The sequence below is a fragment of the Pan troglodytes genome, chromosome 6, assembly GCF_028858775.2.
Source record: "Pan troglodytes isolate AG18354 chromosome 6, NHGRI_mPanTro3-v2.0_pri, whole genome shotgun sequence".
Taxonomy (NCBI): Eukaryota; Metazoa; Chordata; class Mammalia; order Primates; family Hominidae; genus Pan; species Pan troglodytes.
This window is the reverse complement of record NC_072404.2, coordinates 109,919,985-109,944,362: the sequence shown is the minus strand read 5'-3', so window position 1 is coordinate 109,944,362 and position 24,378 is coordinate 109,919,985. Positions and strand designations below refer to the sequence as shown.

The 24,378-nt window shown below is 55.4% G+C and overlaps 2 protein-coding genes across 4 annotated transcripts; both read left to right on the top strand.

Moving 5' to 3' along the window:
- Positions 1–612: 612 nt before the first annotated feature.
- Positions 613–13,560, top strand: TSC22D4 (TSC22 domain family member 4). Of its 2 annotated transcripts, none has more exons than XM_519260.9 (5): positions 613–1,301; positions 1,748–2,778; positions 5,642–5,808; positions 12,487–12,535; positions 12,911–13,560. In XM_519260.9, the coding sequence occupies exons 2-5, from the start codon at positions 2,017–2,019 to the stop codon at positions 13,118–13,120; spliced, it is 1,188 nt and encodes a 395-aa protein (XP_519260.2). In that variant the 5' UTR covers positions 613–1,301; positions 1,748–2,016; the 3' UTR covers positions 13,121–13,560. The 2 variants fall into 2 exon arrangements, with proteins under 2 accessions (XP_519260.2, XP_016813376.1); XM_016957887.4 differs by having other exon boundaries at positions 12,393–12,535.
- A 2,079-nt stretch (positions 13,561–15,639) lies between these two features.
- SPACDR (sperm acrosome developmental regulator) lies at positions 15,640–23,402 on the top strand. 2 transcript variants are annotated; one of them, XM_016946201.3, is made up of 4 exons: positions 15,640–15,955; positions 16,052–16,118; positions 16,395–16,718; positions 23,033–23,402. In XM_016946201.3, exons 1-4 carry the CDS (start codon positions 15,726–15,728, stop codon positions 23,264–23,266), a joined length of 855 nt encoding a protein of 284 aa, XP_016801690.1. In that variant the 5' UTR covers positions 15,640–15,725; the 3' UTR covers positions 23,267–23,402. The 2 variants fall into 2 exon arrangements, with proteins under 2 accessions (XP_016801690.1, XP_016801689.1); XM_016946200.3 differs by having other exon boundaries at positions 15,640–16,118.
- The last annotated feature ends 976 nt before the right edge of the window (positions 23,403–24,378 follow it).

Genomic DNA, 24,378 nt, shown 5'->3' with positions numbered 1-24,378 from the left:
TAATTTTTGTATTTTAAGTAGAGACGGGGTTTCACCATGTTGGCCAGGATGGTCTCAATCTCTTGACCTCGTGATCCGCCCGCCTCAGCCTCCCAAAGTGCTAATTTTTTAAATTTTTTGTAGAGATGGGGATCTCGTTATATTGCCCAGGCTGGTCACGAACTCCTGGGCTCAAGCGATCCTCCCACCTTGGAGTAGCTGGAATTATAGGTGCACATCACCATGCCCAGCTATTTTTTTTTTTTATTTTTTGTAGAGATGGGGTCTTGCTATTATATTGTCCAAACTGGTCTCAAGCGATCCTCCTTCCTCGACCTCCCAAAGTGCGGAGATTACAGGCATGAGCCACCACCGGGATCCGGCAATAATCCACTTTTAAAAATAAGGAATGGGGGGAATAATGCAGTTGCTGTGAAAACCAAAGGAGAATGACAGTAACAGCCACAGCCGCCCCACAGCAGGGACTGGGAACTTCTGGGTGGGCATGCAGCACACCTCCCGGCCTGTGCCTTCTGTCTCTTCTGTGTGTCTCTAGGCCAATGGCAGCAATTGACTACAAGTAAGGGAATCCCTCGCCTCCCTGCAAGCTCCTCCCCTTTCTCCCCGAGCCCCGCCCTCTGCAGCCCCTCCCTGCAAGAGTGGGGCTAGGGCCCGGCAGGTGTGGGGTTAAGGGAGTCTGTTTGGGGCCCCCAGGAGCAGCAGCCTAAGCAGTGGCTGCAGCAACTGCAACAGCAGCGGCTGTGGCAGGCCTGGCCCCGGGCCAGCTGGCGGGAAGCCCCAGGAGGGAGGGAGGAGGAAGGGGAGGAAGAGGGGAAGGAGGAGGAGGAGGAGGAGAGAAGCAGTCAGCAGGCCCGAGGAGGCAGGACTTCCTGGTGTGGGGGTTGTCAACAGCCCAGAAAGAGAAAGACGGAGAGGCAGAGACCCAGGGGAGCCGAGGAGCGGAGACACGGACCCAGCAGGGTCACGCGGGAGGAGACTCGGGACACCCACTCGCTGGCTGCCACCCGGAGCAGAGGGGGGCTCGGCCGCCCCGTCCCACATCAGTCTCCAGACCCTTGGGGCTTCAGAGGCCGCTCCTAGGCTCCTCGGAGGAGGCGCGGGTTCCTTCTTTTCCGGAGAGCAAACTTTCCTCGGAGATGCCTGGCAGGATGAGCTGCGGCCCCCGGAGAGGACGGGACAGCCTCTGATCGCCGCCTGCGTGCCCCGCCACTGCCCATGGCCAGGAGGCCCCAGGGAACGGACAGCCCGACCTCTTAGGCGCCGGGACCCTCAGGCTCAGATCAGTGGCCGAGACCCCAGAGGTAGGGTTCAGGGCTGGGTGGGGCGCTGGGGGGTAGCCGGGCAGGGCCTGCCCCAGAGATGTGGGAGCTGGGGTGAGGGTGGGGGCTCGAGGCCCAGGAGAGGTCTCTCTGAGTGGCCGGGCCAGGCTGGGGAGCTGCTTCACCCTGGTTCTCCCAGGCCCTGGAGTCCGAGCTCTTGGGACAATACGGGCCCCCTGAGTCAGAATCCCAGGCGAGAAATGCCCAACTCTGGGACTCATCTGCCTCTTTCTACTCTGAGTGCCTTCTTGGATCCAGTCCCCTCTGCCCTGGTCTCTGTCATCTCTTGCCTGTCTCTGGGTCTCTGACGGTTTCCCCTTCCCCCACTCTGCTCCCCGGAGAGGAAGCCCCGGAGGTGGCCTGCCCACTGGTTTCTCTCACACACACACACACACACACTCTCTCTCTCTCTCTCCCTCTTTTTCCAGTTTGCAAACTCAGCTCTGGAGTTCAGCAGCAACAGCAGCAGGAAAAACCTGCCCCTGCTCCCCCCTCCCGCCACCTCCCCTCTCCTCTTCTCCCCTCACCCAGCAGGCACCCCCGGTTCCCGCCAGGCCCTCCTGCCATGTCGGACCCAGACGTCCCCAGGGGCTCGGATGTCCCCGCCATGTGGCCCCCTTGTTCCAGGGGTGCCTGAGCCCCTTCAAGGAGCCCCAACCCACCCCCAACCTTGGCCCAGCCCTGAGCCCCAGGGACCATGAGCGGGGGCAAGAAGAAGAGTAGTTTCCAAATCACCAGCGTCACCACGGACTATGAGGGCCCGGGGAGCCCAGGGGCTTCGGATCCCCCTACCCCACAGCCCCCAACTGGGCCCCCGCCCCGCCTGCCCAATGGGGAGCCCAGCCCCGATCCGGGGGGCAAGGGCACCCCCCGGAATGGCTCCCCACCACCTGGGGCCCCTTCCTCCCGTTTCCGGGTGGTGAAGCTGCCCCACGGCCTGGGAGAGCCTTATCGCCGCGGTCGCTGGACGTGTGTGGATGTTTATGAGCGAGACCTGGAGCCCCACAGCTTCGGCCGACTCCTGGAGGGAATTCGAGGGGCCTCAGGGGGCGCCGGGGGCAGATCTTTGGATTCCAGGTTGGAGCTGGCCAGCCTCGGCCTGGGCGCCCCCACCCCACAGTCAGGCCTGTCTCAGGGCCCCACCTCCTGGCTCCGTCCACCCCCCACCTCTCCTGGACCTCAGGCCCGCTCCTTCACTGGGGGACTGGGCCAGCTGGTGGTGCCCAGCAAAGCCAAGGCAGAGAAACCCCCACTGTCGGCCTCCTCACCCCAGCAGCGCCCCCCAGAGCCTGAGACCGGTGAGAGTGCGGGCACATCCCGGGCTGCCACGCCCCTGCCCTCTCTGAGGGTGGAAGCGGAGGCTGGGGGCTCAGGGGCCAGGACCCCTCCACTGTCCCGGAGGAAAGCTGTAGACATGCGGCTGCGGATGGAGTTGGGTGCTCCAGAAGAGATGGGGCAGGTAAGACCTGGGTTCTAGGGCTGGCCCATCAGCCCTGGCCTAACCTCTATCTTGAGCCTCCCTCCTCCTCCTCCCCCTCCTCCTCCCCCTCACCCTCCTCTTCCTCCTCCTCCTCCTTCTCCATCACTTTATAAGATCAGATAGCCCTCTTCTCTGTGCCTGCCAGGTCACTCTGAAGCCCCTTCCTCCTCCTTCGTTTTCTGTCTCAGCCTCCTTCCTGTTTTTCTGCACCTTCTCTCTTTCTCCCTGGCCTCTGATTCTCTGTCTTGGTCTTCATGTAGCCTGTAGCATATGTGGCCCCCTCATCAGGCCTTCTTCTGTCTTGGTCTCAGCCCCTCTGCCTCTAGGTGATGAGGGTGGAGGCCCCAGCTGGATAGCTGGGTAGCTGGGTCCCTAGGGGAGGAGCTGCCAGGATTTGGGGAGGAAAAGTAAAAGGTAGGCCTTGTGCGCTGCCAGTCTCTGCACTGCAGCCCCATCCTGAATGTGGGGGTCTTTCTTTTCCCCCAGCCACCCATCTCAGTCCTGCCTCCAGCTTTGCTGTAAGCCAAGTGTCACTGAGAAATTGGGTGGGGGAAACACCTCTCAGGGACAGGGAGGGGGCCTGCTGGTTGATCCATTTCACCCCCCCAGTTGTCTGGCTCACCCCCGTCCATCTGAGCCTCTCTGTGATTGATAACTCGAGGGTGACCACTGTGGAGTGGGAGAGAAGAGCCCCAGAAGGGAGTTCAGTCCCATACTCTTTCTCCTTCCTGTCTCCAAAAGAGGAACAAGTCCGGGCTGTGGGGGCAGGATGCCTGGGTCCCCGTGGTGGGGGTGAGCAGCCAGAGACAGAAGGTTGGATACTTCTGTCCTGTGGGAGAATATAACACCTCGGAGGTCTGGGGAAAGGCAGGGAGTGTGAGGATGCGAACTCTTTCCCCTTCCTGGCCTTGGGCACAAACCACAGTATAAAAATAACCTGGGACTGGATGTCTGGGTCCTGTCAGGACCGGTCAGGACTGGCTCCCCCCAAACCCCTCCTGGCCTCAAGCTCACGTCTCTCATGATGCCCCCTCCTACCCCCCCTCCCCCAACTCTTCTTGAACTCTTGCATTCAGCACCCACCCCAGGGGAGAAGATGCTGTTTCTCTTCCTGTCCTGTCCCCAGACTCTTCCAAAGCAAACCCCCTTGGCCTCCAGCTTCCCTGCTCTCTGTCCTTAAGCCTGGCCTGAGCTTCTCTTGGGGCCACAGACCCTGCCTCTCTCTCTCAGTGCCCCCTACTCCCCAGCCTTCCCCCACCTCCTGACGGTCTTCTGTTTGCACACATCTGTTTTGCTATTTCCTTGCCCAAAAGTCTGTCTCCCTTCCACGTCCCCTCATGCCTCTTCTCCCTCTTAACAGAGGGGAGTGGTGGAGAAGGGCCAGGGGACACCACCTGGGCCCCCTTCCTCTGCTCTGTCCCTTAACCACCCTGGACTCTCTGTTCTTGGCTTTTCTGAGAAGCTGGGGCCTCCCGGGGCCTCACAGAGGCGTCTTGTCATGTTCCTGTCACCCCCGCCCTTTTTGCTGCTGCCCCCAGAGCCTGTTGGGCTATGCAGGTCCACGCCCAGGCTCCGCCTCCCCCCAGCTCCACAACCAGCTCCCCCCCCAACCCCAGGGCAGAGCGCGGGAGCAGAATTCCACCTGAGTCCGAGAAGTTTGAGAGGGGAAGCGAGAGTTGGGGGTGGGTGAGGGGATGGAGGAGCAGTTTCTGAGGATCCATTCATTCTACAAATAGCTACTGAGCAAACTGACCTTCTAGCAGGGGAGAGACACAATAAATACTTTAATTTCAGATAATGTTAGGTGCTATAAAAAAATGAAATAGTTCAGTAGACCAGTGAATGATGGGGAAATGCCTCTCTAAGAGGTGACATTGGAGTCATTTTAAGAAGGCAGCCTGGGTGCAGTGGTTCACGCCTGTAATCCCAGCATTTTGGGAGGCCGAGGCGGGCAGATCACTTGAGGTCAGGAGTTCAAGACCAGCCTGGCCAACATGGTGAAACCCCATCGTCTCTACTAAAAATAAAAAAATTAGCCAGGTGTGATGGCAGGTGCCGGTAGTCCCGGCTACTCAGGAGGCTGAGGCAGGAGAATCAGTTTAACCTGGAAGGCATAGGTTACAGTGAGCCAAGATCACGTCACTGCACTCCAGCATGGGCAACGGAGCGAGACTCCAGTAAAGGCACAGGCTGGGAGCGGTGGCTCATTCTCCCAGCACTTTGGGAGGCTGAGGCAGGAGGATCACTTGAGCCCAGGAGTTTGAGACCAGCCAGGACAACATACTGAGACCCTGTGTTAACCAAAAATAAAAAATTAGCCAGTTATGATGGTGCATGCCTGTAGTCCCAGCTACTCGGGTGGCTGAGGCTGGAGGATCGCTTAAGCTCAGGAATTCAAGGCTGCAGTGAGCCATGATTGTGCCACTGCACTCCAGCCTGGGTGACAGAGTGAGACTGTCTCAAAAAAATAAAAATAAAACATAAAAGAAGGCAGACACTCTGCATAGCCTCTGATTAGGGGTCCCGGCCCAGTGGGAGCTGGGGCATTGGAGTCTATTCTGGGTTCCTCCATCAGTCACCCCCTCCTCCCACTTGGGAGACTCTCTCTAATGTCCCATACACCACTCCTCCCATTCCTTAGGTTGACCCACTTCTTGCTTCTAGTACCTGTCTAATGCCTTCTCCAGAGCTGGAGGAGGGAAGGACTGCGGGGACAGGACTCCTGGGTCCTTGAAAGAGAGTGGGGAGGTGGAGAGGGAGGAAGGCTAATAGGCAAGTTTTAAGGCAGCTGGTTCCTTTCTTTTCTCTTTTCATGTGATGGTTCCTACCTCTCCGCCTCCAGGTGCCCCCACTTGACTCTCGCCCCAGCTCCCCGGCCCTCTACTTCGCCCACGATGCCAGCCTGGTTCACAAATCTCCAGACCCCTTCGGAGCAGTAGCAGCTCAGAAGTTCAGCCTGGCCCACTCCATGTTGGCCATCAGTGGTCACCTAGACAGCGACGATGATAGGTAGGTGGGCTTCGTGGGGTGGTGGGGCGTGGGGTTCAGGTTCCCCGCCCAGCACCCGGGGTAGCTGTAAGAAAGTGCCTGGTAGGCATCCTTCCCCCAGGTTGAACTTGGAGAGGACCTCTTAGAGAAACCTGGCCTGGGCATAGCCACTGCACACAGTTGATTTCGGACCCACTCCCTCTCTGTGGAGAGGGCTGGGTGGGACTCCCTGGCTCAGAACTATCAGGTCACAGACTTTTTTAGAGTCTGAAGGGAGTCATTGTTGTCAGATTCCAGAGCTCTTGCAGATTTAGAGATCATCTGGCCAACCCAGGAACCCACTGGCAAATGCATGCTCTAGACAGAATAGCAAATCAGGCCAGGGCACAGTGGCTCCCGCCTGTACTCATAGTGCTTTGGGAGGCCCAGGCAGGAAAATTGCTTGAGGCCTGGAGTTCAAGACCAAGCCCTGGCAACGTAGCGAGACCTCATCTCTAAAAAGAAAAAGAAAGAAAGAAAGAAAGAAAAAAAAAATATATATATATATATACATAAAGGAAGTAGGCTGGGCATGGTGGCTCATGCCTGTAATCCCAGCACTTTAGGAGGCTGAAGCGGGCAGATCACCTGAGGTCAGGAGTTCGAGGCCAGCCTTGCCAACACAGTGAAACCCTGTCTGTACTAAAAATACAAAAATTAGCCGGGCGTGGTGGTACGTGCCTGTAATCCCAGCTACTCAGGAGGCTGAGGCAGGAGAATCACTTGAACCCAGGAGGCAGAGGGTGCAGTGAGCCGAGATCGCACCACTGCACTCCAGCGTGGGTGACAGAGCGAGACTCCGCCTCAAAAAAAAAACAAAAAAAAAAACTGAAAAAGAATGGAAATCAGTTTCCTCCCAGTTCCATCTCCCTCTTCCTCTCCTAACAAAGGACTGGGACTCCCTAACAGCACCTGTGGAGCGTGACATCCTGATAGCCCACAGGGTCTACTTTAGGATCCTAAGATTTCTAGAACCGAGAAAGCAAGTCCCTAAGATGGGCCAGCTAGGAACAGAATCAGAGCTAGGAACGGCAAAGGGGCAGGGGCAGCACTGCAGAGAGCGACTTTCTGGGGTTCTCCCTTTAGGGGACAGTGCTCTGTTGGGTGGGTTTTCAGGGCCAGGTGTCACCGTTCCTAAGAAAGCCAGCAAGCTGAAAAGGGAGGCCCAGAATCGTGAGCCAGAGATAGCCAGGCTGCCTGCTTCTCCCCGGGGACTGATAGGAACCGGGCAGAAGGGCTGGGGAGTCACCGCTTTTCTTTTGGAGGGAGGAGTGGGACTTCCCGTGGGAGGTTTTCAAGGGGAGGGACTTCCTGCTTGGAAGGAAATTGGGGGTGGGGCTTCGAGAGTGGGTGAGTGGGTGCCTGAGGGACCTATTCCAGATGGGAGTCGCTCCTTCCTGTCCTCCCCAGATCAGGGGCCACTCGCTGGGATCAGGGACTCAAGCCCACCACTGATAGGGTCCTGCGGCCTCAGGGAGGATAGGGACCTGGCAAAGGAGGTGGCCAGGAGCTGGTGGGATGGAGGGCAAGGGTGCCAGTGCTGGGTGGGGCTGGGCGGGGCTGGGCAGGACTGGGTGGCTTCTGCATGCCCCATTCCCACTCTCAGGAATGTGCGAGGTGTGAGGTTGGCCAGGGCCGGGAGAGTCACCTGCCGCCATCACTGCTATTCTCAGCGTTTCCCGCCCTCTCCCTCTCCCACTTGGGAGGTTCCCTGGCAAGAGGACTCCCCGTCCCTCCTCCACCCCTGTTGAGTTCACAGCCCAGCCTCCTGCTGTCTCTGTCTTAGAGGATTCAACCTCCTGAGGCCTCCGTCTTTCCCCTGTACCCTCCTTCCCTGCCTCCCTCCATCCCACCCCCTCCCTGCACACCCCAATCTGACCGGTCCGGTTCCCAGCCTCCACTTCACCCTGCTGTGCTCCAAGGCTCTTGGGGATCTGTCCCAGCCCAGCCCCTCAAGCCCCACCCTGCCAGGCCAGCGGGTTTGGGTTGGGCCACCCCCTGCCCCCTAGGAATGGGACATGTAGGCCCCACCTCTCCTGTCTGGTGTGCACAGAGCTGGCAGGACAGGATGCCAGTGGCCTGGGACCTCCCTCTTAAGAGGGAAGGTGGGCTGAGATGTTCAGTGCCTGGATCACAGGGAGGGAGTTGGGGACGCCTGACCAGTCCCTGAATCTGGGGATGGGCGAACAGAGGGTGCAGGTGAATCTAGAATGCTCACGTGCCCCAGGGCTGGAAATCCTTGTCCCCTCCTGGCAGGCAGGAGGTAATTAAGGTGTGAAGAAGTGGATGGAAGGAATGGGGGTGGGGGCAGTGACCGGCCTGGGGGATCCAGGCATTATACAGAATGGATCCCAGGGACTTGGGAAAGAAAAGGTACATTTATTTATCCAGTGCCTCCCTTGGGTCCGGTACTGCCTTCTCCCTTCTAATCCTAAAAAGCAGTTCTGTTCTCCCACTTGCCAGATGAAGTATCTGAGACTCAGAGAAGGAGGTTTTTTTTGTTTTGTTTTTGTTTTTTTCTTTTTTAGATGGAGTCTTGCTCTGTTTCCCAAGCTGGAATGCAGTGGCACGATCTTGGCTTACTGCAACCTCTGCCTCCTGGGTTTAAGCGATTCTCCTGGCTCAGCCTCCCCAGTAGCTGGGACTACAGGGGCATGCCACCACGCCTGGCTAATTTTTGTATTTTTAGTAGAAACGGGGTTTCACCATGTTGGCCAGGCTGATCTCAAACTCCTGACCTCAGGTGATCCACCCACCTCAACCTCCCAAAGTGCTGGGATTACAAGTGTGAGCCACCTCGCCCGGCCAGGAGGGTTTTAGAAACTTGCCCAAGAGCCACCCAGCTAGTTTAAGTGGCTGGACTGCAGCTGGAGCCTGGGTCCAACTCCAAAGCCACACCTTCTCCACTGTCCTACTGGGATGCCTGTGTCCCAGGCAAAGAGGTGGCGGCAATGGTCTACGATATCCTTTCTCTCTAGGACAGTCAGGGACAGCTCTCCCAAGCAGGGCAGGGAGCCAGCCCCCCTTCCCCCTCCCTGACCTCCCCAGCCCTGCCCCAAAGACACCACAGATCCGGGACAGCGGAGAGACAGGGCAGCTGGATGACACTTTCTTGGCCCCAGACCTAGGCCCTGGGGGATCCCCTGAACCCACTGGAGAGTGTGCAGGGCTGGCCCCTGTCCCCAAGATCCCAGGCTCCCCATTTCTCCCAGGTGTCCTGCTTTTTATCTCATCTTCATGTTGAGGCCGTTTTATTTGACCCTCAAAGAGGAAGACCAGCTTCTAGGGCTGTCCCCGCCCCAGGACCAAGAGTCCTGCAGGGCTAAGTCTCCCACTGTGCATGTCACACACTGCACAACTAACTCCAGGGGGTGCCGCTCATATTTGAAATCACAGTCAATGCTTGTAGTCCCGACAGTTTTCCAGAAGATGGCATTAAGGATCTCGAAGAAGGGGGCATTTTCTAATCCATACAAACTTGCTTTTGGGCTTGTGGTGGAGGTCGATCCTGTCTCAGCAGCCCCTACTTTCCTCCCCCGGACCCTGTCAAAGAATTCTAGCACAGTGCCCACAACCCCTCGCTTTGGGGTCCTAAAGGGAAGGGCCTGCATTGCCAGAGCCCTGGTCCCTTGAAGTGTGTGTTAGAATGTTCCAATAGAGGCCCGGCGCGGTGACTCACACCTGTAATCTCAGGACTTTGGGAGGCTGAGGTGGGTGGATCATGAGGTCAGGAGTTCAAGACCAGCCTGGCCAACATGGTGAAACCCCATTTTGCCAGAGGCTCCCCGGCAAAAATACAAAAATTAGCTGGGCATGGTGGCTCATGCCTGTAATCTCAGCTACTCTGGAGGCTGAGGCAGGAGAATCACTTGAACCCAGAGGTGGAGGTTCCAATGAGCGAAAATCCCGCCATTGCACTCCAGCCTGGGCAACAAGAGCAAAAACTCCCAGGCGCTAGACAAACAGAAGACAGTCACCTGTTGGCTAACAAACGTTTATTGCTGTATTATTCCTTTATCTCTGGTGAGAATGAACACCTTACTTGACATCTTTACCCCTGAGTCTCTGCCCAGCAGGGCCCATGTTCCTATCCCTGTGTATCCAACCCCTTTGGTCTCTGTGAGTGTTTAATGGGGTGGGGCGGTATTGGGCTTTCTGTGGTGGCTCCATCTCCACCCAAGTGTTGCTGATTGAAATAGCTCGAAAATTACTTTGACCCTCCTGCTGGCAGACCCACCTCCACCCTTCAACTTCTCCTCTCCCACCACCCCAAGAGTCCCAGATGCCCTTCCCCCACCCACCCCATCCTGCTCGCTCAGGCCTAGTCACCTCCTTAGTTGCTCCACCTGTCAGCGCCTTCTGCACCCAGAGCTGGGATGAGAAATGGAAAATTCCCAGCTCCCTTGTGCTCCCTTCCTGGCTGCAGGACCTTATCCAGGGGTCACCTTGAATTGAGTGCTGATCCCCCTGCAGGAAAGCAAGTCTGAGCTGACAGCCAGGAGGGAGGGCTTACAAGGGAGTCCAGGGATGTGGGCTGCAGTGCCATGAGGCCCCTGCTCCAAGAGGGGCCCAGCTGGGGGCTGGAGGGCAGGACTGGGGATCCCGCCACAGCGCCAGAGTGCAGGGGTGCAAGGGTGGGTCGGGAGCCTCAGGGCAAGAGCCTGGGGCCTGAGGGGTGGGAGAGGGAGCCTTGGAGGATGAGGTCGGCACAAGGGCCTGCGCAGGTGGGGCCTGAGAATGGGGCTTGAGGGAGAGCCAGGTTCTGGGACCAGGAGCCCAACGTCGTGGAGCCCGCCTGGAGCCCGGCCCTGGGGGCTGTTGAGCCAGGCCTGAGTTGCCCTCTGGTGGCCACTTCCCAGACTGCAGCCAGACCCTGTCACCCCGGACTCCCAGCCCTCTTCCAAGCCCTGTTGCTCCTCTTCCCAGTGTCCCTTCTCCAAGCTCACTTCCCTTCCTCTCCTCAAACCCTCGCTTCCTCTGAGACCCCAGACCCAGGTCCCAGGCCCATAGGCGGTTTTTTTTTTTTTTTTTTTAAGACAGAGTTTTGCTCTTGTTGTCCAGGCTGGAATTCAGTGGCACGATCTCGGCTCACTGCAACCTCTACCTCCCAGGTTCAAGCGATTCTCCTGCCTCAGCCTCCAGAGTAGCTAGGATTACAGGCACCCCCCACCACGCCCAGCTAATTTTTTGTACTTTTAGTAGAGCCAGGGTTTCACCATGTTGGCCAGGCTGGTCTCAAACTTCTGACCTCAGGTGATCCACTCGCCTCAGCCTCCCAAAGTGCTGGGATTACAGGCGTGAGCCACCACACCTGGCTTTTTTTTGAGACAAGATCTCACTCTGTCGTCCAGGCTGGAGTGCAGTAGCATGATCTCGGCTCACTGCAACCTCCACCTCCTGGGTTCAAGCGATTCTCCTGCGTCAGCCTCCTGAGTAGCTGGAATTGCTGGCACCCTCCACCACGCCTGGCTAATTTTTGTATTTTCAGTAGAGATGGGGTTTCCCCATGTTGGCCAGGCTGGTCTCAAACTCCTGACCTCAAGTGATACACCCACCTTGGCCTCCCAAAGTGCTGGGATTACAGGTGTGAGCCACCACGCCTGGCCTTTACGCTGTATTCATCTTCTAGGGCTTTGGGCTCAGTTTCTGTTGCCATGGTAACCTTTCCCATTTTTGGTCTTCTCTGGAGACTCAGGGACCCTCTGGCCAGATCCCAGGGGTCACCCATGATGTGAGCCTTGTGGGGTTTTTTGGTGGGAGAGCGCTCATGATCTATGGAAGACCACGAGCACATCAGAACGCCCCCTACCCCAGCCACCTCCACCCTCTTTCCCAAGGCCTTGAGTGATGGAGGGGACAGGATGGGGTCGGAGGTGGCGAGGGGCCTCCGAAGGCCAGGCCCTTCCTCTCCCTTCACACCCTTCACTCCCCGCTCAGACCCAGGCTTCTGCCCCATGCCCCTCCCCTGGCCCAGCCACCAGCTGACTTCCTCGGCCGGCCCCCTCCCCTCCACTCTGGGATTGGTGCCAGGGTGAGAAGGGGACACTGGCACTGACCGTGTCTGGGAATTCCCGCCCACCGAGGAGCTGAAGGGAGGGGGGGTCCCCGTGTCCCCAAGGAGCCAATAGCAGCCAGGCCTTGCCCTTGGGGGGGTGGTGTATATCTTTCAGGCCAGCACCCCCGAGGCACTGTCTCCTCTCTGCCTGCCTGGCACCAGCCAGACCCCGCTCTGCCCGGGGGGCTCTGAGCCCCCCAGGCATTCCCTTCACTGCATCCCTCTCCATTGGGGGGGTGTCTAAGGACCCTTTCCCCTTGGGCATGGCCCAGCCAGGGGTCTCTGTCAAGTCCCTGGTGTCGTCTTATGAGACCCAAGTGGTGGGGATGGCTCCGGGGCCGCCCCAAAAAAGGGGCTGTGCCTCTTCCCCTTGCTCTCCCCGGGGTGCGTCCCCCATCCGAGGGACATCTGGGCCCCCGCCCCACCGGGGCCTGGGAGGCCCTGGGCAGCGGCCTTCAACCCGCAGGGGGATGGACAAAACCCTCCTCTCCCTCATTCTCTACTGTCACAGGTACAGGGGGGTGTGGGCGGGAGGCTGTGGTCCAAGAAACCAGCACCTGGGAAGGCTCCTCCTCTCCTCCCCTCACCTTCCTGTGTCTCTCCAGTGGCTCCGGAAGCCTGGTTGGCATTGACAACAAAATCGAGCAAGCCATGGTAAGAGAAGCCATCTTGGTCCCAGGAGATCCTGGCCCCCTTAAGCCATCCCTCCACCCCAGCCCTGTCCTCTTCCTTACCAGGGAACACCAACTCCCAGCTCCTCCATCCCTCTCCCTGCTGGGCATCCTCTGCCCCCTCCTGCCACCACCTCCACCCTTGACTTTGCCCAGCCTCTAGTCTGGCTACTGGTCCCCATCTCTGTCTTTGAGCCCTGACTCTGCCTCTGTCCCTCGTCCTTTTCCCCTGTCCCTTCCCTGCTTTGTCCCTCATCCTCTGGACACTGGGGACTGTCTCCCACCCCGGCCCTCAAGGCACTGGGCAGGGGATGAGGCACCCACCCCGTTGACGCTGTGCCTGTCCCGGGGCCCCCAGGACTTGGTGAAGTCCCACCTCATGTTTGCGGTCCGGGAGGAGGTGGAGGTGCTGAAGGAGCAGATCCGGGAACTGGCGGAGCGGAACGCTGCGCTGGAGCAGGAGAATGGGCTGCTGCGTGCCCTGGCCAGCCCGGAGCAGCTGGCTCAGCTGCCCTCCTCGGGGGTCCCACGGCTTGGGCCCCCTGCGCCCAATGGGCCCTCCGTCTGAGCCTCCCTTCCCTTACAATGTGCCTTTGGGGCTGCCCGGCCTTGTGTCAGCCGCCTGCCCCCTCTTCCTATGCAGCTTTAATGTCCCCGTGTTCCCGGGGTGGGAGTTCAAGGCTCAGTAATGGCCTGGTCCCCCGGCCCCTGCCCCATCTCCTCATCATCCCCAGCCTTGATGGAGGAGGGAGGGCTTCAGGACGGGGCGTCAGAGGGAGCCCCCTCTGGGAGGGAACCAACCCCCACCCTCCCTCCTGGGACCCCCCAGCAGTAGACGGCTTGGGGGAGTCGGAGGCTCCCCGGCAGACACCCCACCCCCATCTTGTTCCCTTGAGGTGCCTCCTCTCCTGTGCCCAGAGGAGGGAGTGTGGACAGTATCTGGAAGTTCTGGGATTCAGGTTGTTATTAAAATAATAATAATAATTAAAAACTCTGAAGAAACTTGAATTTGGAGGTTGACATCTCGTTTGTTGCTTGTGTTCAGACTCAGGGGTCGTGCCTGCCGTTTAGGGCTCCCCTGAGATCTTTTGCAGACTGGGGAGGTTTAAAGCGTGGGAGACGGAGGAATTGAGACAGAGGCTGGAGAAGGGAGCCAGCGGTTCGGGTCCTGGGAAGGGGCAAGTGAGGATTGGGGGTGGGGGGGCGTCTGCCCACGTGCTGGGCGGGGGGACCGGGAAACAATAAGGTCTTTGGTGGTTGCCCAAGATCCACCCCCGGCTTCCCAGTGTGTCCCCTCTGCGGGCTGGATCCGGGTGGCTGCTTGGGGGCGGGGCGGGGGGCCCTGAATGGGCCCCTTGTCTCGGGGCTGAGTGTGGGCCAGGCTCCCCGGGCACACGGTGCCCTTGCCAGGCCTGGCCAGCCGCCGTGGCTCCCACCCCCGGCCAGCTGAGGACGGGCCCTGTGGGTGAGCTGGCCCCTCCCTGGCAGCCTGGGCTCCGGTCCCAGGCGGAAGAGTCAGCAGCAATGGAGAAGGACCCCATCTAGTGGGGAAGAGGCGAGAGCTGCAGCTGTAGCCCCAGGAGGCCCCTAGCCCCGGGATCCCCTGGCCCCAGCAGCCTCCAAGGAGGCTGGCCTGTCTTGGAGTGCCTGACTCTCTGCCTCCTTAGGTTTCCCTAGGTTCATAACCTTGGGCAACTTCTTTGGTTTTTCTTTTTTTTTTTTTTCATTTCTCCTTTCTTTTTTTGAGACAGGGTATTGCTCTGATGCCCAGAGTGCAGCAGCACAATCACAGCTCCCTGCAGCCTCCACGTCCCTGGCTCAAGTGATCCTCCCGCCTTGGCCTCCCTGAACTATAGGTGTGCGCCACCACGTTCAGCTAATTTTCTTTATTTTTGTAGAGATGGGGCCTTGCTATGTTGCACAGGTTGGAGTGCAGTGGTGTGATCATAGATCACTGCAGTCTTCAACTCCTGGGCTCAAGTGATCCTCCCACTTCAGCCTCCTAAGTAGCTGGGACTACAGGCATGTGGCACTATGCCCAGCTAGAGACGGAGTTTCGCTCTTGTCACCCAGGCTGGAATGCAGTGGTGAGATCTCAGCTTACTGCAACCTCCACCTCTCAGGTTCAAGCGATTTCCATGCCTCAGCCTCCTGAGTAGCTGGAACTACACGTGTGCACCACCACACCCAGCTAATTTTTTTTTTTTTTCGTATTTTTAGTAGAGAAGGGGTTTCACCACTTTGGTCAGGCTGGTCTCAAACTCCTGAACTCAAGTAATCTGCCTACCTCAGCCTCCCAAAGTGCTGGGATTACAGGCATGAGCCACTGCGCCTGGCCTAAATTTTTTGGTAGAGACCATCTCGCTATATGGCCCAGGCTGATCTCAAACTGCTGGCTTCAAGTAATCCTCCCACCTTGGCGTCCCAAAGTTCTGGGATTACAGGTGTGAGCTACCACACCTGGCTCTCTTAAGTTTTTTCCTTCCTTGCTTCCTTCCTTCCTTCCCTCCTTCCTTCCTTTTTTGTCTTTCTTTTTGGTTTTTTTCTTTCCTTCTTTTCTTTCTTTTGTTCTTTTCCTTCTTTCTTCTTTCTCTCTCTTTCTTTCTCTCCTCTCTGTCTCTCTCTCTCTTCCTTCCTCCCTCCTCTCCCTTCCTTCCTTCCTTCCTTTTTTTTTTTTTTTTTTTTTTTTTGAGACAGGGTCTCATTCTGTTGCCCAGGCTGGAGTGCAGTGGCACAATCATGGCTCACTGCAGCCTCCACCTCCTGGGCGCAAGCAATCCTCCTGCCTCAGCCTCCTGAGTAGCTGGGACTGCAGGCACACCCCACCACTCCCAACTGATTTAAACTTTTTTTTTGAAAAATTTAAACATAGTGAGTTGGGGGGGGTCTCACTATGTTGCCCAGGCTGGTCTTCAACTCCTGGCCTCAAGTGATCCTCCTGCCTCAGCCACCCAAAACACTGGGATTACAGGCATGAGCCACCATGCCCGACCCCGTTCAGCTTTCCTGAATTTCAGATTCCTCTTTGGTGAAGTGGCACTAACAATAATACCTATCTTGAAGGGCTGCTGTGAAGGGACTGCAGGACGTGATGCAGGAACAGTGCTTATTAGTTTGTTACGTGTTAGTTTATTTTCCCTGGATCTGAGCGAAGAAGAGCCAGGGTGGAAGAGATGGACTCTGTGGGTCTGGGCAGGGCCTCGGGGGTTGGGGTCAGGGCCAGACAGCCTCACAATGGTCTAGAACTCTCCCTCACTGTAGGTTCTCACCTACTTCAACTCCTCTCCCTGTCCCAGGGAGGGGAGAAAAGGTCTGGGATTCATTGCCAGGAGGGGCTTCCCCCAGGATTTCCTACTTCTTTCTTTACTGCTGTGCTTGAAGCTCACAGGAGACCCCTCAAGAGGTGGTCACTGGCCCACAGCCCACCCCATCCCCCACCCGCCACCCCCACCGTACCAAATGCTAGCTCTGCCCTTTCTTCTGTGTTTTTCCCATCAAGAGAGATGGTTGTGGTCATGAAGTTCTTCCGATGGGTTAGACGGGCTTGGCAAAGGATTATTTCCTGGGTGAGTTTCTGAGACCACTCTGTCCTCATGATACGCTGGGATGAGGGCATGGGTCTCAGTAGCCCCTTACTGCGTGGGTTCCCTCCCTTCCTGGCCTGTGGCCAAACAAGATGGAGTGGGGAGGAAGGAAAGGACAGCTGGGGAGGGGCTGGAGGAGAAGGAAGAGAGGCCAGGAAACTCACTGCTCCATCCCTTTTGTGCCTTCTTTTCTGTGGATGGTGTTGTCTCTGCCCTGCCCCTCTCTCCTGTCTCTCCTCTCTGTGTCTTGGTTCTCAGGTTTTCTTCTGGAGGCAGAAAATTAAACCAACCATCTCAGGACACCCTGACTCCAAGAAACACTCATTGAAGAAGATGGAGAAGACTCTCCAGGTGGTTGAGACTTTGAGGTTGGTCGAGCTCCCAAAAGAGGCTAAGCCCAAGTTGGGTGAGTCCCCCGAGCTGGCAGATCCCTGCGTGTTGGCCAAGACTACAGAGGAGACCGAGGTGGAGCTGGGCCAACAGGGCCAATCCCTACTGCAGCTGCCGAGGACGGCCGTCAAGTCTGTCTCCACGCTCATGGTCTCTGCCCTGCAGAGTGGCTGGCAGATGTGCAGCTGGAAGGTCAGCACCATCCTAACACCCCCTCCCTCTTTCCCCAGCCCCCAGTGACTCACCCCTCCCTCTGATTACTTGTTCAACAATTGTTTCCTGGCCTGGTGCAGTGACTCAAGCCTGTAATCCCAGCACTTTGGGAGGCTGAGATGGGAGGATCACTTGAGCTCAGGAATTCGAGACCAGCCTGGGCAACATAGCAAGACCCTGTCTCTTAAAATATCTTTTTCTTTTTCTTTTTCTTCCTTTCTTTTTTTTTTTTCTCCCTGAGACAGAGTCTCCCTCTGTCGCCCAGGCTGGAGTGCAGTAGTGTGATCTCGGCTCACTGCAACCTCCACCTCCCCAGTTTAAGCTATTCTCCTGGCTCAGCCTCCCGAGTAGCTGGGGACTACAGACTCCCACACCTGGCTAATTTTTGCATTTTTAGTAGAGACAGGGTTTCACCACAAGGCCAAGCTGGTCTTGAACTCCTGGCCTCAAGTGATCCACCTGCCTCAGCCTCCCAAAGTGCTGGGATTACAGGCAGGAGCCACCATGCCCAGCAAATGTTTTCTTTCTTAGCCAGGCATGGTGTTTTCTTTCTTAGCCAGGCAGGAGTTCAAGGCCAGCCTGGGCAACAAAGCGAGACCCCATTTCTACAAAAAAGTTAAAAATTAGCCAGGCTTAGTGGTGCCTGTAGTTCCAGCTACTTGGGAGGCTGAGGCAGAAGGATCACATGAGCCCAGGAGTTCAAGGCTGTAATGAGCTATGATTGTGCCACTGCACTCCAGCCTGGGCAATAGAGCGAGACTCTGTCTCTTAAAAATATATATATATTTCTGGCCGGGCACGGTGGCTTACGCCTGTAATCCCAGCACTTTGGGAGGCCGAGGCAGGCTGATCACGAGGTCAGGAGATTGAGACCATCCTGGCTAACATGGTGAAACCCCCTCTCTACTAAAAATACAAAAAATTAGCCAGGCAAGGTGGCAGGTGGCTGTAGTCCCAGCTACTCAGGAGGCTGAGGCAGGAGAATGGCATGAACCCGGGAGGCGGAGCTTGCAGTGAGCCGAGATAGCACCACTGCACTCCAGCCTGGGCGACAGAGCGAGACTCCATCTCAAAAAAAATAAATAATAAAAATAAAAAATATTTCCTACGCGTCCACCAAATGCCATGTACTAAAGATACAACAATGAACAAGACTTGCAGACTTGCAGGGCTACAGATGAGATAATAGGCATTGCTAGTTCAGTATCCACACATTGTTGAGTGTGACGTTGTCAAGCGGGCTGTAGGACCCCAGGAGAGAGGCATGTTATCCAAACCTAAGGAGTCAGGTGAGGCCTTTTTTTTTTTTTTTTTTTGAGATGGAGTCTGTCGCCCAGGTTGGAGTGCAGTGGCGGGATCTCGGTTGGCTGCAAGCTCCGCCTCCTGGGTTCACACCGTTCTCCTGCCTCAGCCTCCTGAGTAGCTCGGACTACAGGCACCCGCCACCACGCCCGGCTAAATTTTTTTTGGTATTTTTAGTAGAGGTGGGGTTTCACTGTGTTAACCAGGATGGTCTTGATCTCCTGACCTCGTGATCTGTCCGCCTCGGCCTCCCAAAGTGCTGGGATTACAGGTGTGAGCCACCGCGCCCGGGCAGGCAAGGCCTTCTTAACAGAAGTGAGGGTAAAGCTGAGGCCTGAAGGTGTTAGCTTGGCTTGAAAGGGTTGTTAGGGGAAGGTGGAGGGAGTGGGAGGGGTGTCCAGGGAGTAAGAATGGCAAATGTGTGGCCAGGCACAGTGGATCATGCCTGTAATCCCAACACTTTGGGAGGCCAAGGCAGGAGGATCATTTGAGCTCAGGAGTTCGAGACCAGCCTGGGCAACACGGTGAAACCCTATCTCTACAAAAAATACAAAAATAAGCCAGGAATCGGTGGCTCACAGCTGTAGTCCCAGCTATTCGGGAGGCTGAAGTGGGAAGTCTGCTGGAGTCTGGGAAGCGGAGGCTGCAGTGAGCCGAGATCATGCCACTGAGGCAGGTGGATCACCTGAAGTTAGGACCAGCCTGGCCGACATGGTGAAACGCTGTCTCTACTAAAAACAAAAACAAAAATCAGTGGGGTGTGGTGGTGCACCGCTGTAATCCCAGATACTTGGGAGGCTGAGGCAGGAGAATCGCTTGATCCTGGGAAGCAGTGGTTGCAATGACCCGAGATTCTGCCACTGCACTCCAGCCTGGGCAATACAGTGAGAGTCTGTCTCAAACAAACAGAAAAGAATAGCAGATGTGTGCAGAGCTGGCCCAAGGTGTGTGGGTTGGAGTGGAACGGTCCTGAAGCCTAAAGTCAGCTGGTAGAAGGCAGGGTTGCCAAGTTGTGAGCTTTGGATTGGACCCTTAGAGCAATGGGAGCCCTTGAAGACATTTGAGCAGAGGAGTGACATGATCAAATGTTGATTTTGAAAGCTCACCTGCACTCATATTTGGGTAGGATTGTAAGCTTGTTCAGCCCAGCCTGGGCAACACAGGGAGACCCCATCTCTACAAAAGTAAAAAAATTAGCCAGGCATGATGCATGCCTGTAGTCCCAGCTACTTGGGAGGCTAAGGTGAGAGGACCACTGGGAGGTCAAGGCCACAGTGAGCTATATTCGTGCCACTGCACTCCAACCTGGGTGACAGTGAGACACTCTCAAAAAAAAAAAGGAAAAAAGATAGCACAGCAACTCTGGAAAACAGGATGGTCATTTCTCTCTCTCTCTCTTTTTTTTTTTATGATGGAGTCTCACTCTCTCGCATAGGCTGGAGTGCAGTGGCATGATCTTGTTCACTGCAACCTCTGCCTGCCAGGTTCAAGCAATTATCCTGCCTCAGCCTCCCGAGTAGCTGGGATTACAGGCACTCACCACCATGTCTGACTAACTTTTGTATTTTTAGTAGAGACAGAGTTTCACCATATTGGACCATGCTAGTCTCGAACTCTTGACTTCAGGCGATCCTCCCGCCTCAGACTCCCAAAGTACTGGGATTACAGGCGTGAGCCACAGCGCCTGGCCAAGAGTGGTTATTTCGTATAAAACTAACCACGCAATTATCATATGACCCAACAGTTGCACTCTTGGGCATTTATCCCAGATAAATAAAATCTTATGTTCACACAAAAATCTAAATGTGAGGCCAGGCGCAGTGGCTCACGCCTGTAATCCTAACACTTTGGGAGGCCGAGGCAGGTGGATCACAAGGTCAGGAGATCAAGACCATCCTGGCTAACACAGTGAAACCCCGTCTGTACTAAAAACACAAAAAATTAGTCGGGCGTGGTGGCGGGCGCCTGTAGTCCCAGCTACTTGGGAGACTGAGGCAGGAGAATGGCGTGAACCTGGGAGGCGGAGCTTGCAGTGAGCCGAGATAGCGCCACTGTACTCCAGCCTGGGTGACAGAGCGAGACTCCATCTAAAAAAAAAAAAATCTAAATGTGGATGTTCACAGCAGCTTGATTTGTAATAGCCAAAATCAACCCATGTCCTTCAGTGGGTGAATGGTTAAACTGTGATACCTTCAAACCCCAGAATACTACTCAGCAATAAGAAGGGACAAACTGGCCAGGGGCAGCGACACACCTGTGATCCTAGCACTTTGAAACACCAGGCGGAAGCATCGCTCGAGCCCAGGGTTTCGAGGCCAGCCTAGACAACATAGTGAGACCCCGTATCTGCAAACAAACAAAACAAACACACAAATAAATAAAATTCTAAAAAGATGGAAAGGACAGGGCCGGGCGTGGTGGCTCATGCCTGTAATCCCAGCATTTTGGGAGGCCAAGGCAGGCATATCACCTGAGATCAGGAGTTCAAGACCAGCCTGGCCAACATGGTGAAACCCCGTATCTACTAAAAATACAAAAAAATTATCTGGGCATGGTGGTGGGCTACTCGGGAGGCTGAGGCAGGAGAATCGCTTGAACCTGGGAGGCAGAGGTTCCAGTGAGCTGAGATCATGCCACTGCACTCCAGCCTGGGCAACAAAAGTGAAACTCTGCCTGAAAAAAAAAGGCCGGGCACGGTGGCTCACACCTGTAATCCCAGCACTTTGGGAGGCCGAGGCAGGCGGATCTCGAGGTCAGGAGATCAAGACCATCCTGACTAACAGGATGAAAGCCCGTCTCTACTAAAAAAATACAAAAAAATTAGCCAGGCGTGGTGGCAGGTGCCTGTAGTCCCAGCTACTCGGGAGGCTGAGGCAGGAGAATGGCGTGAACCCGGGAGGCGGAGCTTGCAGTGAGCCAAGATTGGGCCACTGTACTCCAGCCTGGGTGACAGAGGGAGACTTCGTCTCAAAAAAAAAAAAAAAAAGGGTAAAAAGGACAAACTATTGATACACACAGTAACGTGGGTGTGAATCTCGAGGGAAATTTTTTGTTTTGTTTTGAGACGGAGTTTCACTCTCATTGCCCAGGCTGGAATGCAGTGGTGCGACCTCGGCTCACTGCAACCTCCGCCTCCCAGCTTCAAGCTATTCTCCTGCCTCAGCCTCCCGATTAGATGGGACCACAGGTGCCCACCACCACACCCAGCTAATTTTTTGTATTTTTGGTAGAGATGGGGTTTCACCATGTTAGCCAGGCTGGTCTGGAACTCCTGACTTCAGGTGATCCACCCACCTTGGCCTCCCAAAGAGCTGGGATTATAGGCATGAGCCACTGGGCCCGGCCTCAAGGAAATTATACTGAGTGGAAACAACCAATCCTAAAAGGTTATATTCTGAATGATTCCGTTTATATTATCTACCACTCTTGAAATAACAAAAGTCTAGAAATGGCAAACATATTAGTGGCTCAGTGGTTTCCAGGGGCCACAGAGATAGGGGGAGAAGAGTGTAGTTATTAAAGGACAACATGAGGGACACTTGTGATGATGCAAATGTTCTGTATCTTTTTTTGTTTTGTTTTCGTTTTTTGCTTTCTCCTGTCTGATGGAAATGTTCTGTAGCTTTCTGTTTTGTTTTGTTTTTATGTTTTTGTTTTTTGTTTCTCCTGCCCGATGGAAATGTTCTGTACCTTGACTGTGGTAGTTGGATACATGAACCTGCATACTGGATAAAACTTGGTAAAATTATACACACACACACACACACACACACACACGCACACACACACACGCACACCAGTGAGTACAAGTACAACTGGGGAAATCTACATAAGATCAGTAGATTGGATCAATGTCAATATCCTGACTATGATATAATAGTATAGATTTGCAAGATTTTCCTATGAGGCGAACTCAGTAAAGGGTGCACAGGATCTCTATGATTTCTTCCAATTGCAGGTCAGTCAGTCTACAATGATCTCAAAACAAAACAAAACAAAAAAACAGTTTAGGCCGAGCGTGGCGACTCACGCCTGTAATCTCAGCATTTTGGGAGGCTGAGGCAGGTGGATCACTTGAGCTCAGGAGTTCAAGACCAGCCTGGGCAAAACCCCATTTCTACAAAAAAAAAAAAAATATATATATATACACACACACACACACACACACACACACACATACATACATATATATAAAAGTTAGCCGGGCATGGTGGTGCACGACTGTAGTCCCAGCTACTCAGGAGGCTGAGGTGGGAGCATCACTTGAACTTGGGAGGTGGAGGTTGCAGTGAGCTGAGATTATGCCACTGCACTCCAGCCTGGGTGACAGAGTGAGACCTTGTCTCAAAAAAAAAAAAAAAGGCCAGGCATGGTGGCTCACGCCTGTAATCCCAGCACTTTGGGAGGCCGAGGCCGGCTGATCACTTGAGGTCAGGAGTTTGAGACCAGCCTGGCCAACATGGTGAAACCCCTTCTCTACTAAAACTACAAAAATTAGCTGGGCGTGATAGCAAGCACCTGTAATCCCAGCTACTCAGGAGCCTGAGGCAGAAGAATCGCTTAAACCCAGGAGGTGGAGGATGCAGTGAGCTGAGATCATGCCACTGTACTCCAGCCTGGGTGATAGAGCAAGACTCCATCTCAAAGCAACAACAAAAAAGAAGAATAGAACTGATGGGCCAGGTGTGATGCCTCACGCCTGTAATCCCCAACACTTTGGGAAGCCAAGGCAGGAAGATCTCTTGAGCCCAGGAGTTCGAGACCAGCCTGGGCAACATAGCAAGACCCCCGTCTCATTAAAAAAAAAAAAAAGAAATGACAAACATCTGATGCAACCTGAGAAGGCTTTCTGGAGGAGGTGATGTATGAGTTGGGCTGATGGGAGAGGTGGAATCAGGGAGCCCTTTGCTGTTTATCTATGGGTCGTTCTAGCGGCAGTTTCTCCCTAGACCCAGCTATTTACGCATGCACATCTTCTCTTTCTCTTACAGTCATCAGTGAGTTCTGCCTCAGTCAGCTCCCAAGTGAGGACGCAGTCACCTTTGAAGACTCCGGAGGCTGAGTTGCTGTGGGAGGTGTACCTGGTGCTGTGGGCCATTCGGAAACACCTGCGCCGGCTGTACCGCAGGCAGGAGAGGCACAGACGGCACCACGTCCGATGCCATGCTGCCCCCCGACCCAACCCGGCTCAGTCCCTGAAACTGGATGCCCAAAGTCCCCTCTAGGGGGAACCCCAGACCCTTAGAGAGTCCTGACCTCACGCTTACCTGGGGTCCCATATCAGCCCCTTCATTCCATGTATTCCAGTTGTAAAACAAGTATCAAAATATTGGGAAATAAATATCAGATAGTTCTGAGTCAGTATGGAGTGTGTTTGTGGATGGTGGGAGGGGATGAGAGGAGTTTGGGTGGGTCAGGGAGAGACCCCTAAGGTGAGAGCCTAAATCCCAGTGGGGGTCACCTGTGGGTCTATTTGGGGGGAAGCATGGTCAGCACGTTTCTGCTCTGGGTCCCACCCCCTTCTTGGGGCCAAAATGCCTGTTTGTAACTCCACCTTTCCTTATAAGGACGGTAACAGCTGCCATTCACCAAGGACCCAGTCCCGTCAGCTGCTGTCCTTAGCAATCCTACAAGAAAGGTATTTAGGGTGGATTACGGGACTTGTCCAAGGCTCAGCAAAGGAGGCCTTGCTGGAAACTGCCAGCTCCCAGGGGTAGCCCACCACCCTGCCTCTCTGGTGCTGAAGGGCTTTGCCATGGGCTTGGCTGTGGAGAGTTGTGCGTCTGCAGACGCACATGGGGGCTGTGGGAGATGCATCCACCTGCTGTGAAGGAACTCCAGCCCCACTGCCTGCTGCCCGTGCCTCACCAAGAGCTGAAACTACACCTCCAGGGGGCTCTACAGGGACCATGCTCACGGCAGGGCCGGGTGAAGGCTGCAGCCTAGGAGCTGGGTGAGGGATTTGGCTTGGCACCGTGGGAATAATGACCTAGAGGGAGGCTGTGGCAATTTGGAAGGAGGTTGGAGGGCAATGGAGACAACAAGAAGGGAGACCCAGCAGCCTCAGGTCCCCTCTCGGAGTAGCCAAGCCACATGAAGGTGCAGAGGTGGCTCTCCAGGAAAAAGCAGGGTTGTTTCACAAAAGCAACAGCAAGGCCGGGCACAGTGACTCATGCCTATAATCCCAGCACTTTGGGAGACTGAGGCAGGAGGATTGCTTGAGCTCAGGAGTTTGAGACCAGCCTGGGCAACATAACAAGACCTTATCTCTTAAAACATCTTTTTCACATGGTGAAACCCCGTTTCTACTAAAAATACAAAAAATTAGCTGGGTGTG